This window comes from Poecilia latipinna, unplaced genomic scaffold (assembly GCF_001443285.1).
Source record: "Poecilia latipinna isolate Pla-1442-1.1 unplaced genomic scaffold, P_latipinna-1.0 Scaffold3093, whole genome shotgun sequence".
Lineage (NCBI taxonomy): Eukaryota > Metazoa > Chordata > Actinopteri > Cyprinodontiformes > Poeciliidae > Poecilia > Poecilia latipinna.
In genome coordinates this window covers 1-17,365 of record NW_015115709.1, presented here as the reverse complement: position 1 = coordinate 17,365, position 17,365 = coordinate 1, and the positions used below count along the sequence as shown (strand labels likewise).

Here is a 17,365-nt window from a genome sequence, read left to right as displayed (position 1 = left end):
TAGACAGATTTTTTTTCTTACAGTTGTAACTAAAAGAAGTGAATGGACTGAACTTATGTAGCGTTTTTCCATTCAAAGCGCTTTACACTGACTGGAGTCACATTCACCCATTTGCACTCCCAAACACACACACATTTATCCACCAATACGCAGATCAGTAGGCAAGTTGGGGTTAAGTGCCTTGCCCAGGGGCACGTTGACATGTGACATGAGGAAAATGACTACTCTATCCACAGAGCCACAGTTGCCCGTCTGTGTTTTCACCATTTTTCTGTTGCCAGGACTATCACTTGAAATCTTCCCTAGACACACTTGAAGCAATTCATATGCAGTGCTGTAAACAGATACCATATAGCCAGCTATTGTATGTGCCAGACACTGTCAGGTTGTCTAACAACACATTAATACTCAAAAGGACACTTGAGCTTTTTTTTCCCCGGCTGTCCTCCTCTGGGAGAGTGAGACATCAGCTCATTTGTTCGTGAGCTGCACTCTTTGTTAAAGTGCCTCAGGCTCTTTTAGCAGAAAAGACACTTACCATTATCAGGGATTGAACTTGGACCTTCTCTAATCGCTTCATCTCTGCTCTGCCTCTCGACCAGTTTAAACACCAGCATTCACAGTGCAGCGTGTGGCGAGTTGGAACGCAGCTCGTCTTCGCCCACCATCTTCATTCCGCTTTTAATTCAGCTTCTCTTTTTGCAGTCACTTCCCATTCTTATCCAATCTCTGCTTAATTTCTGTGATGCCAAAAACCAGAGGCCTTTTTAGCATTTTCTCCACACAAAGGTGATAACTTGTGAACTCTTGCCAGGGTGTTTAATTGTGCCATCCGGGTCTCATAACGGCCTGCTAATTCCTGCACATCCTCTGTATAAGCTGGCATGGTGTTCACTGCTACAGCGGAAGTGCAGCACTCCAATGTCATCAGATTAAGAGCAGATTTAGATTAAACAAATTGCACAGTTTTGCAGGAGGAATTGGCAGTTGGTCATGTTTTTATTTATTTTATTTTTTTTTAAGGATTTTATTGGTTCTTGTGGCTTCCGAGGTGACAGAAAAGTGGAAAAGTGGGCTGTGACAAAGGTGAACGGCCAGGACTCAAACCCTCGACAGCCTCGTCAAGGATCGAGTCCTCTGTATGTGGGTGGCACGCATAAAAACTCAGTAGACTGGCCGTTTTTAAAAAAAAAAGCCTTTTTCGGCCTTTGATTGACAGTGACCAGAAAGCAGATTGTGAGAGCGGGTGGAACAAAGGTAATCTGGCTGGGCCTCGAACCAGTGACAGTTGAGTACTAAAGCTAAAATCTCAGTATATGGGTCTCGCTGGTTCCACTGCCACACTCTTTTTTTCTTTTTCTTTTTGACTGGTTGACTTTCAGGCCTTTATTTTCCCCTCGTCGTCTTCTTCCCCTTGCTCTGCTTTCTGAGACAGAGCATCTCAGTCAGGAGCGCAGTTGTAGATAAATGGGCCAAATTAAACTTAATGGCTTGATTGACAGCACGAATAGCATTAGTCTTGGCTGAGTATGAAGAATGGCGTCAGTCAGAAGGTTTAAGTGGCTCGCCATCAAATCTTAAATGGCATGCTTATGATTTTAACAGTTAGCCATATATTTCAATTGAAGAGTTAGAAGTCTTGTGTGTGAGTTTTATTTTTTTCTCCACAACCTCCTTTCTTACTGTCTGCTAAATCTGATATATATGTCACCTGACAGATGGCTGTGGACATGGGTGCTAATCAGTGACGTGTGGTCAGGGGTGGCAGGTGCGGCAGAGTTGAAAAGTTTGCTTCAAACTACGAGACAGAAGGGTAGCCCCTCTTTTCAAACAAAGTGGTAGGCTTTGTTTGAAAGGCAGGCTTTCTGGATGTCCTGCTAGAAACTGCCTTACCTGCGTTTTTTGCCACCTTTTCTCAACTTATGTCAAGGATAGACTTGGTTTTGGATGAACTGATATTTTTGTGCAGAATGAGCAGCGCATGGACTTCATCTCTAAGTAAAGGTAAGATGGCAATACATTTTTTAAAAGTTTTTTAATGAAATGTGCATTTTGCAGAGAGTATGTGTAAAAGAGCGCAGAAAAGAAATAACCTGCAAACCGCTTAGATTAGCTAATAGCAATGGTAGCTATAATCTACCACAGCAATCACTTATTAATAATCACAAAATAAACTTTTAGTCTAAAAACAAGCTACTGCAACGTACTGAATGTTCTGTTCTTTATGTTGGAAATAATTGAGTGTTTTGGGTGTTGAATCCTGAAACATAAAGTTGCGTTGGTGTCAGTTGCTATGGCCACGAGTCCGCTTGTAGCTTGGCCGCTAGAGAGAGCTAGAAAGAAGTGGTTTTGAGTTGTACTTCAACGGGTTTTCCCTTTACTGTGTAGCATAACACTAAATTAATAATACCTACATTTCTAAGCTTCATTGAGTTAATGGAATTATTCTAGACAGCAGCGCGGCTATGGATGACGTAAAAGAATGTACGTCTTTTTGCCCTCCTACGTTGTCAACATGCACGAAATCTCCATATGTAAACAATAACATGCAGGGAGTCTATATTTATAATTCTGATTATGATTAAATCAGTGCCTCACCAGCTATGAACCTCACCGTACGTCACTGGTGCTAATGAAGTAGAAAGCAGCTTCTTTGTGCTGTCCTGTGTAGTGGCCAGCCCATTGACGGGCCATAGCTGTCTTCCCCCCGGAAGCCCGCTGGGGAGTCTGTATTTACCCACCAATCTGGTATAAGTGGTCCTGACAGCTCAGACTCTTTGCATCTCTTCCACTTTCCTTTTCTATGTTTCTATGTGTAAATAAATCTGATCCCTAACCAGGGATCAGTTTAGGGAATGGGCCAACTGTTGACATGAAGCTCCAGTGTTTAGAGTCCCTTCGTCACACGCCCTCTTTGATTTGATACTGGACTCAATCATAGGGCCCAGATCAAGTGGCATTTTGACCTCTGGCTTTTAGAGTTTAGCCCAGGACAACTTTCCAACTCTCAGCAGCATTTTTTGAAGCATATTTTGATTCATGCTGTCACGCCATCTGGAATTGGAGAGAGCAGCGATGAGCCAGGCTGCCGTTTCCAACTGGAGGAATTAGGTCAGAAATTAATTTCCAATCATTCTGCTCTCCAAAATGCATTTATGGTTAATGCCCAATAGAATTGACAGGCTTCATGGTAATGATGAATGACCATAGCAGTGAATAATACTGGCTCTGCAGAATTGATAGAAAATCCTCCGGCTCCATATCGCTGCTGTGTGGATTTAAATATTAGGTTTTTATGAGTTGTGGTGGAGCATCGTCACTCTGAGAAATCCATGCTTGTATTTGGTGAAATTGATGCCTTGCGAATGTGTTCGCACCCAGTGAACTTTTACATTTTGAGCTCCAAATTTCATTGGGTTTTACCGACCCATTCAATAAATTAGACTTGGACTTAATTTATTGTTATTGCACAAAGACACAACAGTGAATTTGGCAACAAAATATCACTTATTGGCTACTGGAATACACAGAAAAACTAAAGTGTCACTATTTCCCGACAGTATAATATGAGACAGATAAGCCATAAAAAAATCAAGCTTCTCTACCTAAAAAATTTATTTAGTTCTAGAATTGCACCACAGCTGGAGAGGCTGAACCAGTACAAGGTTACAAGTTCAGATGGTGTCCGCTCCAGAGTCCTGAAGTTCTGAAGCTGCAGAGCAACATCTCTTCAAACTTAACTTGACCCAAGAGAAGGTTCTGTTGTTATATAGGATACCCTGGTTGGTTCCAGTACAGAAGAAAACTCACCCATCAGTTATCAATAACTATAAATCTGTTGCCGTGACAACCCACATGATGAAGGTCTTGGAGAGACTTGTGCTGGCCCATCTCTGTAAGCAATCAAGACCACATGCAGTTTGCTTATCGCCATGGAGACTGAGACACCATCATACACCTTCAACAAACCCACTATTATATGCAGAAACCCAGGAGACACAGGTGGACACTTTAACAATCATCTAGATGTATGACTACCTAACAAAAGCTGCTTTTCCACTGGCAAGTTGCACACAAACCGATTAATGTGTGGTTCAGTTTTACCCCAGGTAGTGAACTTTTCCATTATCCGATCTGTTCCTCACTATGGTGGGCAGGATGTGAGCTGCAGCAGTTGTGGCCAACTCTCCACTGATGTTTGCAGCGACACTTGTAATGGAGAACCTTGAGGTTCTGGTTCTTATAGACCAAAGTAAACCCAGATATTTAATTTTGTTTTATAGAAATCCATTGATGCCCAAACATAATGATTAAAGCTCATATCAGCTGATTATTTTGCTGTATATATAATTACATTCTGGCACTTTATCGTTTTATATGTGCAACCTTTTGGACTTAGGTTTACATCTTTTTGCATTAAAAGATGTAAACCAATAGCCATACATAAGCTTTATTATTATTTTTTCATCCAAATGAAAAATGGCATTTAAATCACAAGTTAATATCATGTAGTTCCGGTGTTTCACACTGTCAATGCAAAATAGCAGCTTTGTTAGAAAGCTGACCACATGTGCACCATTTCTCTCTTCTTTATTTTTCATGTTTCAGAGAAACAAGCTGCTAGCACTGCTGCTAATTCACGGTCAGTCTGCTGCAAAAGTTACCGCATGTGTTCCTATCACTGCTCTTGATTAAACTCATAATTAAACTGCCCAGTACGGTCCACAGCTAAATGTTAACCTCTAAAAGCTGAATGCTGTTTGCAGTTGTCAGTGGTGTAAATCACGAGCCAATCAATGAATGCGGTCAGCTGTCAATCAAATTGTTTTGTTGCTGTACCCTGATCAGTGCTGCTAGTACTACCCCTGAAGTAGGTGCAAAAATCTGAGAACATCTGGGCAGAACCCAGATCTGCTAGTGGAGGTCTCGCTCCGGCTCGGCACAGCAAGACCAGACCAGTTAGAGGGGGGCTAGTGGAAAAGTGGCTATACAGACTCCAGCTTGTAAGAGTGAAGAACTGTGTGTCGAACAAGGAGCACCACAGGGCACTGTACTCTCACCATTCCTTTTCTCTCTTTACATTTCAGACTTCCAGCACAAGTCTGACTTTTGTCACCTCCAGAAATACTCAGATGACTCTGCAGGTGTCGGGTTTATCAGTGATGGACAAGAGGCTGAATACAGAGAGCTGGTGGACCGCTTTGTGTCATGGTGTGGGAACAATCATCTCATCTTAAATGTGAAGAAAACAAGGGAGATAATTGTTAATTTCAAGAGAAACAGGATTAGATCAAATGCTATTTCCATCATGGCATGAAAACTTGTGAGGCATTGTATCATTTCAATCATAAACTTCCTACTTATGCTGAAATTTGTGCTGCTGAAGTACATTCAACCTGTGTCAACTAACTCCTCCAGTCACTTCTAGTTTTTTTCATTTTGCATCTTGAGCCCAACTTCAGTGCATGTGTGCAGCAAATGTTCTCCTCCATGTGGGCTTTTATGTCCACTTGGCTGTGCTCTCCCCTTTGCGGCTGCACCGACGAGAGACTCAGGTAACGTCCGCAGAGAACTGACGTAATGCAGGAGGAATCTCCTATGCAGCAGATCCAAGTTCCCAGTGCAGCCAGAGAGATATTGAGTGTGTGTGTGTTTGTCTGTTTGCTTTAGCCAACACAGTATACACATCAGAGATCAAGAGCAGGGACACTTCATCCTCACGCAGAGCAAGGAATTGCTTTCAGCTGTTTCCTACGGAGCTGGGAGGGGAATAAAGAGCAGGGCAAGCTGGGAGCTCGCTGCCGTCACAGACATCCAGCGTGCCTTTCAGTGCTAAACGACGCAGATTGCCAAAATGGGATTGCAGTCTTTTGCATCGCCCTAATAGGCTTGCTGCAGATCCCCATTAAGCAGATGTTTCTTTCAAAAGGAACTGGTTAATGAATTTTCAGAAGTCTTCAAGAGCACTGTCACATGCAGAACCTCTGTATTTTATTCTGGGCTGAGCTATTAGACATATTGATATTGCACATTTTACTCACTTTAATTCGATTTTTTTGCACCACAGCGACAAACTCAGTCAGTAGCTGCAGCAGACAGACTTCACTGGCTGACTGCCGGTTTAGCGTTGTGTGAATTTGTCAGGTTTTTATTAATCTGACTTAATGAGGTGAAGAAAAAGGCACACTGTTTAGACCCATAAACTGATAATGTGTGAAAATAGTTTTCACCTCTACTTGTTTTTCTAACACCACTACGAAAAGGCGACACAAAAACATTGTAAAACATGAGCGGCGATGTAAGAAATTTGAGTGCATTTTCCTCCTGACTAACCCGTTGTTGTCTGATACTGTATGTTGGAGCAGAACTGTCCTAGATCTGTAGGATGTGTAGACGGCTCACTCTGGACTTTCTGTTCACACTTGGACATTCTCGCTTGACCTGTATAAATACACTGCGGCATTGTCAGCTGTGCTTGTGGCGCTTAGCATTGACTTGTCTGCTGAACTTCTCGATCAGGAGATGGGGGATAATCTTCATAGTGACTCAGTTTCAGTTCTCTTGAAAGACTCACAGAGTCACGTCATCCTTGAAAGCTAAATCAGTGACTCCCAGTGGTATTAGCTTGATTATGAGTTTCGTTGAGGTCATTTATCTGAAACCTTCAACCCAGTTGATTTTCCATTTACATGAACCGACCTGTTAGCATGCTTACATGGATTCATCATGGGCATGAATGAAAATATTACAATTTGGGTCTTCCTCAAATTGATTTGACTTGCAAGTGTGAATTTACTGTCAACATTTTATTTATTTCATACAGATTGAAATTACACCTACCAGGTCAGGGCAATAAATCATTAACGGTACAGTATATAGTGCATATTTTTTATTGATAAATGTAAAGAGAAAAGACGTGTTAGAATTTTCACTAACTTCACTGAACTCTGATCGAGAACTGCACAGTATTCTGGGAGATGTAGGCTTTAGCTGCTCAACGTCTCACAGCTAGCATCAACTAACTCACTGGTGGCCTAGCAACAACCTATTGAGTAACTGGTGCAGCAGCACTATCTGGTTTTGCCATCGTGCCTCATGACTACTTAAAAATAAAAAACAACAGCATGGAATGAAAACTGAATAAAACAAGAAGAGTCATGTCACCAATTTGGCAGTATTTCAGTTACTTGAAATAAAAAAGCTAATCAATTTGTATTGATATCGACTGTTATTGAATGCTTTTATCATGATACATTTTTCAGCCATATCATACAGCCCTAATGCCTACAGACTTAACATGCTTAAGTTGTCAGACCAGACATAACGAGAGAGTTGGTCCCATTGGTCCAGACGTTATGTTCACTCTGGTACGGTTCACCTCTGGTGTGAATATAGTCTGGCATCGATCCAGACCAACTAAAGTAACTGCACATCTTTCTGAACTTTGAGTTACCGTTGCTTGGCATTATAATTAAAATGTGGCATTCAGTATTGCTAATGCTATTGCTACATGTACTGATTGCACTGAAATTGTACTTGATTTGATGCCTTCTGCTTAGAGATGTTAGTAGCATGTTGTGGGTTAAGACATGCAGAGTGTCGCATCTCATTCAGCATTTGCAGATGCCGTTACAAAATTTAAATATCACATTGAGTTTTATGAGCTGGTCGTGACATCCCAAATGGTGTTGCCGTTGTAATAATAGTATAAATGTGCCCAGACAAATGCAGCAAGCAGGACTTCCAAACTTTGTTTTTAATTTCTGCCCACTGGGAGTAATGATCGTCATCCACGTGGATTTACTTACAAATTGTAGTAAAGCACATTACAAATTATAATGTACAACTATTACAAATTGTAGTTGTACATTTTTTACATGTAAAATGTAAAAAAGAAAACAATGTAAAAGAAACCGCACCAAATGGAAAAAAAAGTCCTCTTTTGGTCCGGACCAAACAAGTTGACCAAAGAACTTTCTTAGTGTGAATACACACTTCAATGAGGCCTGAACAATATCAGAAAATTATGTCACTATTGCTAAATGGTGACAAAATAGCATTTCCATAAATATATATTATGTAACTCTTAACAAATACTGTGATCACCACATCAGTTGGGATGAATCCACATTTTCCACACCGTGTTTCTCTTGTGAAAACACAATGGTTTGTTATTTTGTTTGTATTTCCTTTCAATTCATGTAAAACACTTTGAAATGCCTTGTTGCTAAAAATGTGCTATATAAATAAAATTACCTTACCTTACCTTGTGTGCTACCACAACTCTGTGAACAACGAGCTTCTGTAGCAATGACCTTTTGTACCTTCCCCTCCTTGTGGAGAGTCTAAATGACTGTTTTCTGAACATTTGTTCAATTAGCAGTCTTCCCCAGGATTGTGTCCGACTGACACAAATATTAGCTCCATTTTCATTGATTTTAAAATTACACTAATTGGAATTACAAAAGTAAATTTCCTTAATGGATACATGCCAATTGTGGAAAAACCTGTGTTTTTCAATAAAACCTTTTTGTGCTAGGATGAGGTGGTTTATCGACTGCATTAAAATTAATCTGTTTTGCAAAACTGCAGTGAAAACACTTTTTTTCACATCACATGAGACATGTGATCAGCAATGGGATGTTGCTACTGGGAGAAAAGACGAAGAAGACGACAGGAGGATGATGGTATGACATGTTTTTTTAAGGACATCGCTTGAACAGTTTTTTTTCACTTTTTCTTAATGGAAACACTGCAATTGTGAAATTATTATTTTTTTTTTTTACATTATCGGAATATCAGCAAAGTTTTGTGCACATTTGTTTTGGAAACACAGCTTGAGAGACCACTTAGAGGCTCAGGAAACAGTTGCAAGTATTTCAAGTTAATTACTATGAGTTTCCATCACAATATTCTAATTTTCTGAGACATTGATTGATCATGAGTTTTTATCTGTAAGCCATCATCATCAAAATTACCAGAAATAAAGACTTTAAGTATTTCACTCTGCTGTATGGCTATATAATATAACTTTCAGTTCAGAGTGACAAAAAATACAAAACATTTGACATTTGTTGATATTAATTTTTTCTCAGCAGAAAAACAAAGTCTGATAAGTAATCTTTTACTTTTAATTTTAATTATATTGTGCTTGGCACCTGCTGGTACATTGAATGTGTTTTAAGCACAGAAATATTGCAATTCTGTAGGTCCTCTGAGAAGGGGCAGTTTAGCCCCAATGAACCCTCCACTGCTTTCTGTATGGAAAGCTTAATTTTGTTTAATCAGACTTGAACATGCAGTTAGCAAAACAGTATGCATCTCATATTTATTCAACTCAATATAGACATTGTCTTAAAGACTTAATGCACTAGATCTGCTTTGATTAAGCTGTTTGTTCCTGCAGCGATACATCAGGTCTTATTATCTTGATACATGCTGTTCACAGGTAACACTTTATTTGAAGGGATGTGCATAAGACTGACATGACACTATCATGAACATGACATAACACCTGTTATGAACATGAAGAATTCTTTATGAATGTTTGTGACTGATGTCATGAAGTGTCATTCAGTAAATAATGACCCTTTTAATGCAAAATTGCTTTAAAAGTTGTATTAAAAGTCAATTAAAAGTGCCAACTTTGCATTAAAGTGTCACAATTTACCAAATGACACTTCATGATAATAGTCATAAACATTCATAAAGACTTCATGTTCATGACAGGTAGGATGTCATATTTATGACAGTGTCATATCAATCTTATGAACACTTCTTCAAATAAAGTGTTACCGACCTGGTAAAGTACTACTTGTTTTGTCTCCTTACAACTACAAACTTCTGTGTACTTCATTAGAATTATTTGTGAAAGGCCAGCATAGAGTTGTAGATGATTAAGTGGAAGGAAAACAATACCCCGAGAACATTAAAGAACAAACCACTTAATAAAACCTACGCAGCAGACCATGAGCGTAGTCTGAAATGTCAAGATTTCAACATGTGAATCCCAGAGCCTTTACTTGTAATACCTCTTATGAATGCTGTCTCAAGTTTTACTTTCCATAAGCAAACCCCATTTTTAATTTGTTCAGTTTAGACTTAAAAGCGATACATGAAGCATTGATTTTAGATGCACTCTTGCAAGTGTGTCTTGTAAGATAAACATGTTCTCACCATGTCTTACTATTGTTGAGAGAAGTGGCCATATTGAAACCCGAAGTCGGTCTTATAAATCATAACTGTGAGTAGTTGGATTTTGCCCCACTTGTTGAGGGGGATTCCAACTTTGGGGGACATTCCAGTTGATTTTTCCGATTATCCCAGTTCCGACTACATATGGAGCCTTTTGAAAGCCATTGTTGAAGGAAAGGCACAACAAGGATGTGTTGGGAACACAGAAACATATGGACTCTGGTCAAAATTGGAACTTGTGGGCCAATATTATTGGTGGTAGACTAACTGCACACATCACCCTGACCACACCATCACCATGGTGAAACATACTAGTGGGTGTGTCATGTTGTGGGGATGCATCATATTTTTTCAGAAGAAGAAAGATCAGTTCATTTATGGGAAGATAGCAGAGCTAAATAGAGATCAAACCTGGAAGAAAGTATGTCTTTGCTTCTTACCATCTTTAAATCCACAAAATAAAATCTGAATATTTTTCTAGAAAAACCCTGGTGCTTTGAGCCTTAAGTTTAAGTTATATTTCCCAGATATTTGTTATTTTTACCTACTTGTTCTCAGTCATCCAGGACATTGAAAGTCCAAAAAAGGTTTCAAAATAAAACAACTTAAGTTATAATTTAAATAATGCATAATAATAATAATACATTGTATTGAGAGCCACTACAATAAATCAATATTTATGAGGAATTTTATTAAGTGGAGTTACTCATTAAAACTTGTTTTTATTCAGAGCCTTACATTTGTTAAAGGTCTAGCAGAGATTAGATCAGTGACACTGAACCAAACTCATATCTAGACATTTGACTTCAATAGGACTCAACAATTTATTTACTGAGACAAACACACATCTGATATGCATTGCCATTTACTAGTCATTTTTGTTCCTGCAGCTTGAACATATTTTTAAACCACATTTTACGTTACATTTCACTGTGACTTTGTCGACCCCCACCCCATTTGCTCTTAAGAAATTTCCCTGTTTATTGTCCCCCCCCTGATAATGAAATGGGATTTCTTCCCTAGCAGAGACCCCTAAAGACTTGATGTTGTACCTGCAGCAAAAGGGTGTTCTACAAAGTATTGAATAAGAGGACTTAGTATAAAGGTCCACCAAAACGTTTCAGAATTAGATTTTAGAAAACATTTTCTTTCCACATTACACTTATCTGCTTTTTTGTTTTGATTTGTTGCATAAAAACACTGAAGTATATAAAAAATTAAGGTTATAAAGATTGTGAGAAAGTCTAAGGTTGTGAATACATTGAAACACACAGTGAAACACACAATGTTTTGGTGTTTCACTAAAGCAGAGCTAAAACTTACTTTCATACCCAGTGATGTGTGCACAGCATTTAGAGTCAATTTAATGATTATATCCCTTTTTTCTGCAGCCGTTTCTTTTAGTGATGAAGAGAAAGAGCAGCTGAGAAAATTCACAAACCGCTCCTTCCTGCTGGACAAGACATCTCGTTGCCAAGCATGGCTTAGCCTTCTTGACATCCTGCTGGCATACTCCTATGAAGTGCGTTCTGCAGAGGGGGAACACAATGTAAGTGAGAAGGCAACTCCTGGTGAGCAGCATCCATCCATTCATTATCTTACATGTTATCCCTACTGGGGTTGCAAAGGATGCTGGTGCCCATATCAAGTGGTCAATGGGAAGGAGGGTCACCCTGGACACTCCATCACAGGGCAACACAGAGACAAGACAGGACAAACAGTCATGCACATAAGGAGAATTTAGAGAGACCAATTAATCTGACAGCCATGTTTTTGGATTGTGGGAGGAAGCCGGAGAGAACCCACGCCTGGACAGGGAGAACATGCAGACTCTACAGACAGAAAGGCTCCAGGCCAGGAATTAAACCCAGGACCTTCTTGCTGCAAGGCAACAGTGCTACCAACTGTGCACTGTTGAGCAACAATTCCAATTAAAACCAGAAGTTTACATACACCATATAAAGACACACACACCTGTCTGAAGGGAAATCAGACCAAACTTCTCTTTGGGTCAGTTAGAATTACCTAAATAATAATTTCCGTTCTTTCTGGAAGCCCTGAAATTACAAACTGATCCAAGGGCTCACACTGGCCATCAGTGTGTTGTACCTCTGTGAGGTGGTACAGACTGATTGTGTTGTGAAATATTCTTCAAAACATGGCTCAAGTGTTTGATACCACATACTGAGAATTTATCTTTAACTATTAAACCACGACCTTTTGTAGATAATAGAGATGCACCGATTACCGTCTTCTGGCTGCTCAGAGATTACCAAAGCCTACCTGCTGATTCTGATTTTGGCCAATACCAATTGATTTTTAGTCTGAAATGTTGCTAAAAATAGCAAAAAAGTCACTGAGTTGGCATCAGACAATCTTGTCTGATGCCCCACTGGCATCAGTGGGGTGATTATTGCAGGCATGACCTGATGGGCCAGTTTGTCAGTAAAATTTCTGTCGCTGTATAGCAGAGGAGGTCCTCTGAGATTTTTAAACCTTTGCTGAGGTTAATAAGATCAGGGAATAAGATCAGCTTCACATGCAAGTATCGGCCAATCTCCCAAAATTAAGTAAGTCGGTGCAGATAAATCTGTTGGTTGATAAATTGGTGCACCACTAGTAGATTAACTTTCTTTTTGTTTGGGAAATTGTAAAATAGAGACAGACTGTATCAAAACTCCTCCTCTAAATGTTCCTCCTCTGTTTTTAAAGTGTCAAAGAATTGTTCATTTCCCCGGCAGGTAGAGTCACCATGGACTATCAGAAAACTCAGCGGTACTCTGTGCTGGCTGGAGGTGAGGCTACTATTTTTTTAAATAATGAACAATTATATTTATGCTGACTCCAAAAAGTAATTTTGAATAAATGTTACAGTTCATATGCATTCATGTGCCCAAGCTTAATTTTAATGTTATTTATTTATTGGCAGATAAATAATTCTTGGAGCTTTAAGGTGCTGTATCTGGTTCTCATTTCAGCCATGAAAGAAAAAACAAAAGTCCAACAGGAAGTCATAATTACGAGGAAAAAGCCCTAATTTTGATGTTCTAAGTCATAATTATGAAACTGAAAGTCACACAGTTTCTCTAAGGATGCTTGATCCTATGGAAGCTCATATTTCATAATCATAACTTTGAATCTCATAGTTATGATGTAGAAAAGCAAAATTATAAATAGGAAAGTCAATTTCCACTTCCTATCTCAAAATTATGACTTTGAATTTCATACTTATAGATTTATATCTCATAATTATTATGTTGAAAGTTGAAATTATGACTTTCTATCTCAAAATTAGAACTTTGAATTTCATAATTATGACAAAAGGTGGGTAGTAACTAGTTACATTTACTCAATTACATTCACTAGAGTAACTTCTTTTGAAAAAAATTACTTTCAGGAGTATTTTTTATTATGCTGTACTTTTCACTTTTACTTCAGCAATTTTATTATGAAGTATCACGACTCTTAAGAAAAATTTTGGAATTCGCTACACACTAAATGAAAAACAAATATGTTTTAGCCAAATATTCACCAGATATAGACTCACACCTGCTGTTTTTGTTAAAGTTTCATAAGTTTTTTATTAAACAAAATCTGATTTGGAAAAATGATGTTCTGCCTAGTATTAGATAATTGATCTTTTAATTAGTTACTCAGTACTTGGAGTTTTTACCAAATTCTTTTTTTACCTACTTAAGTAACTTTTTTGGATGGCTTCTTTGTACTTTTACTTGAGTAAAAATACGTTGAAGTAGTGCTTCTCTTACTTGAGTTAATTTTTTTGCAGCTCTCTGATTAAGACTTTGTATTTCATAAATATGACTATGAAAGTCAAAATTTGACTTTCTATCCCATAGTTATGTCTTTGTGTCTCATAATTATAAGTTGGGCAGACACAATTATGACTTACTCTAATTATGACTTTAAAATGTGTAGTTATGATTGATATGAACTTTAAATATGGATTGTAAATGGTAAAGATTAGCTGAAAAGACCTCCATCGCTTCCATGTTGCAGCGAGTTTGAAATTTTGCGATGTTTGTTTTTCTTCTGACTTTACTGCCACATCTGACCATGCCCACGGCCAATCAGTTAACAGGAGCTTAGCTTGCTGAGCTGGCCTTACTCCAAAGCAGGGACCGGCCTCGAAAAAATGCCAGTGAGAACACTCGCAAAGCAAGCCGAGTAGAGTTGTTCCGGGACCACTAGAGCCAGTGGAAAAGGGGTATTAGTTCCCCTCTAACAGATGCAATCTTAGAGTGCAAATCTTCAGCAACAATATCCACTTTAGTAAAGATGTTATTTCTCAGTCTGTCCATCATAGCTTGAATCCTAGTATTCGGAGATCTAGCTGCATTATCTGAGTCCAGCATTTTGGATAGGATGGTGTTTTTTAGCCTCCTTTCTGATTGTCTTGTTTTTTTTTGTGAGTATTATACATTTGTACGGCACAGGTTGAGATAGTGGGCATAAAAGAGTTTATAACCACTTGAAAAGCAACTGCAGAGTACTTATATTTATGTCACTAAATCACTACAGCGATTAAAAAAAAGTCAGGTTTCCTCTGAACTAACAGTGGACACGTCCACTGTCCACTGTTGGTCATCTTTCGTCATATTGATACTTTTACTTATTAACTTTTTTATTTTATTACTATTGGAGCTTTGCCAATACATTTTGCTCAATATGCACATTTTAATTTGCATATTGAGCAGATTCAGACTATTGAATGACAATAGTCTGTCTATGTCTATGACACGGCTCATCTTGTCATTGACGCCAGGAAGGCGTGTCGGAGTGTTTTATGAAATTTTAAATCAGGGTCGAAGGAGATCGGCGGCAATAACGAAACCAAACGCTGTTTCTGCTAGAATTAAATGTGCTCAATTTATTTCCCCACAGAATACAGTACAAAACACTCTATGACTAAACATGTGATGCTCGATTCATTCAAGTTGTCAGCGCTTACCTCGTGAAACTTGGCCGGAGAGCCTTCGGCCTAGAGACAAGCAGTAGCATCAACGTAGCTGGGCATTCGAACGCGATCCACAGCAGACTCTGACCAAAACCGCGGGCTTTTTTATATTTTATCTCTTAAACAAAGGGATGCCTGCATGCAAAGGGGGAATGGCCATTTCCATCCTTGCAGGCGAGCCATCCAATCAGAGGTAGCCGCTCTCTGCCCATGAGCCAATCATGGGCTGAGAGTGTGAACCACCAGACCAATCAGAGCCCAACCCAAGTCAACCAGAGCCAAGCACGCCCTGTTCACGTGATCCGTATGAGCACAATAATCTGAGCAGAATAAGTTTTATCAAACAAAGAAAGATCAAATTATACAAGTTAAAAGATAATAAAAAGATAATAAAAAGAATAATGATTATCAAAGAACATAAAAGATAATAAAAAGATAAAAATACAAAATACCAGATCACGGAGGCTGCCTCCTATATGAATCCTATATGAGCCTATATGAATATTTTAATGGGTGTTGGATATGCTCATGTGATCGGGCGAGGGTTCCTGGAGGAGAGACTGTGACTTCAGATTGAGAGGTGAACTTTTTTTTCATGTCGGTAGCGGTGGCATTGAGGGAGAGAACGGTCTTCGCCTGCCTGGTAGCCCTCTTAATGCTCATCAGGCAGTCGGCAGGGCCGTCTGCCTCCATCAGCATAGCATCTCCTCCATCCCCTGCCAGCTCCATCTTCTCCTCCCTCCTTAATCTCAACAATAGCCAGCTATGTCTTTGACTGGTATCCCGTTTGAGAGTCACATCACCGTTTTCTCACTCCCATATCTGTTTTTTAGGTCTCACTTGGTGCCTCACACTCTCCTTCCTCTACAGTGCTATACTTCATGTTTACTTGTCCTCATTTGACTGAGTTGGTGTTCCCGAGGCCCCTGGCGAGCAGCAGCAACAGACCTTATTTACACTTCTGCTAAACAAGCCCCTGGGAAGGGTACGATCCCCCCGACACACATTCCGCAAGCTAGCAGTGCATCTTTTGCAGGAGGAGAAGGGAGCGGGAAGCCTGGATAAATGTGTGTTTCTCTCTTCTGACTGTGAGTTCTTTAAAGCAGAAACAGCATGTGGTGATTAACGAGAGGCAGCGATTAAGAGACCAGGGTCGCAGAAGTGTTTAAGAACTACGAGTCCCCTTTTTGGTTCACTCTATGAAGGAGTAGTTGTTAGGAATAATTAGAGCTTCATCACCTTCATATTTAACCCGAGGAAATGGTGAATGTAAAAAAAATCCGAGGGACTAAATGTGTGGCAGAAAAAAGTTCTTGTCATTTTTATTCGTGTATTTTTATTAGATGTCTGCCTATAGAATCTAAATTTCTCGTCTCCAACATTTGGAAAGCTTTGACATACTGATTCAATTTTTCATTGAATGCTTTATGAAGAAAACATCTTTAAAACAAGGAAATATATATTTGTTTGTATTATTATTTTTAGCCCCTTAAACCTCACTCCCTAAATCACCAAAAACAGCTGAAAAGGTATACCAAAATTAAATCAGCTGCTGTTCTTGTACAATTTGGAGTTCTTGCAAAAGCTTGATCTCATTATGAAGATGATGAGCTAAATTTTCTATTTTTGCAGTCAAAAATACTTTAACTGTTCAAAAATAATTTAACTGTAAGTAGTTTGTAGTTATATTTGTAACACAAATTAAAAAAAAAAATTGCTTCACCCAGATTTTCCATTTTATTTTTTGTAAATGCACATTGAGTGTTGAATGTATGGACTGGAAAATACAATAAATCTGTAGAATAAGGTATTCTGCTTGTGTATTTCAAGACTGATCAAAATAGCACAAAAAAGAAATGTCATTTTGGACATATTTATTTTTGAGGATGTACCGGTGTTGTCCAAGTGTGCCATTTGGAGTCTCCATTTGGAGTCTCCAAATGACACACTTGGACAACACCTGATATACAAACTCTAATGAAAGATAATGACCAGAGGAATCCTCTGGTAGACACATTACTAATCGTGGAAATTACTTATAATTATATAAATAAAATAGCATATCTAGGGGGGCAGGGGGAGTTAGCGTACAGTCAGACCTCCTCCCCCTTCTGACAGTATCCAGACTGATGGGCAGTCTGACTGCCCCCATCCATCCATCTGCCCCCCCTCCCCAACACTCAACGGTACACTAGC

General features: G+C 39.0%; 1 protein-coding gene across 3 annotated transcripts in view; it reads left to right on the top strand.

Moving 5' to 3' along the window:
* Positions 1–13,025, top strand: part of LOC106940103 (protein SHQ1 homolog) — a 36,483-nt gene extending 23,458 nt beyond the window's left edge. For 2 of the 3 annotated variants that reach the window (XM_015022742.1, XM_015022744.1), the window contains exons 7-8: positions 11,586–11,743; positions 12,936–13,025. In XM_015022742.1, the coding sequence (XP_014878228.1) occupies positions 11,586–11,743; positions 12,936–13,010 (233 nt within the window). In that variant the 3' untranslated portion in view covers positions 13,011–13,025. Of the gene's footprint in view, positions 1–5,087; positions 5,368–11,585; positions 11,744–12,935 lie in introns of those variants that run through there. The other variant, XM_015022743.1, reaches the window with a different exon arrangement.
* Positions 13,026–17,365: the final 4,340 nt, after the last annotated feature.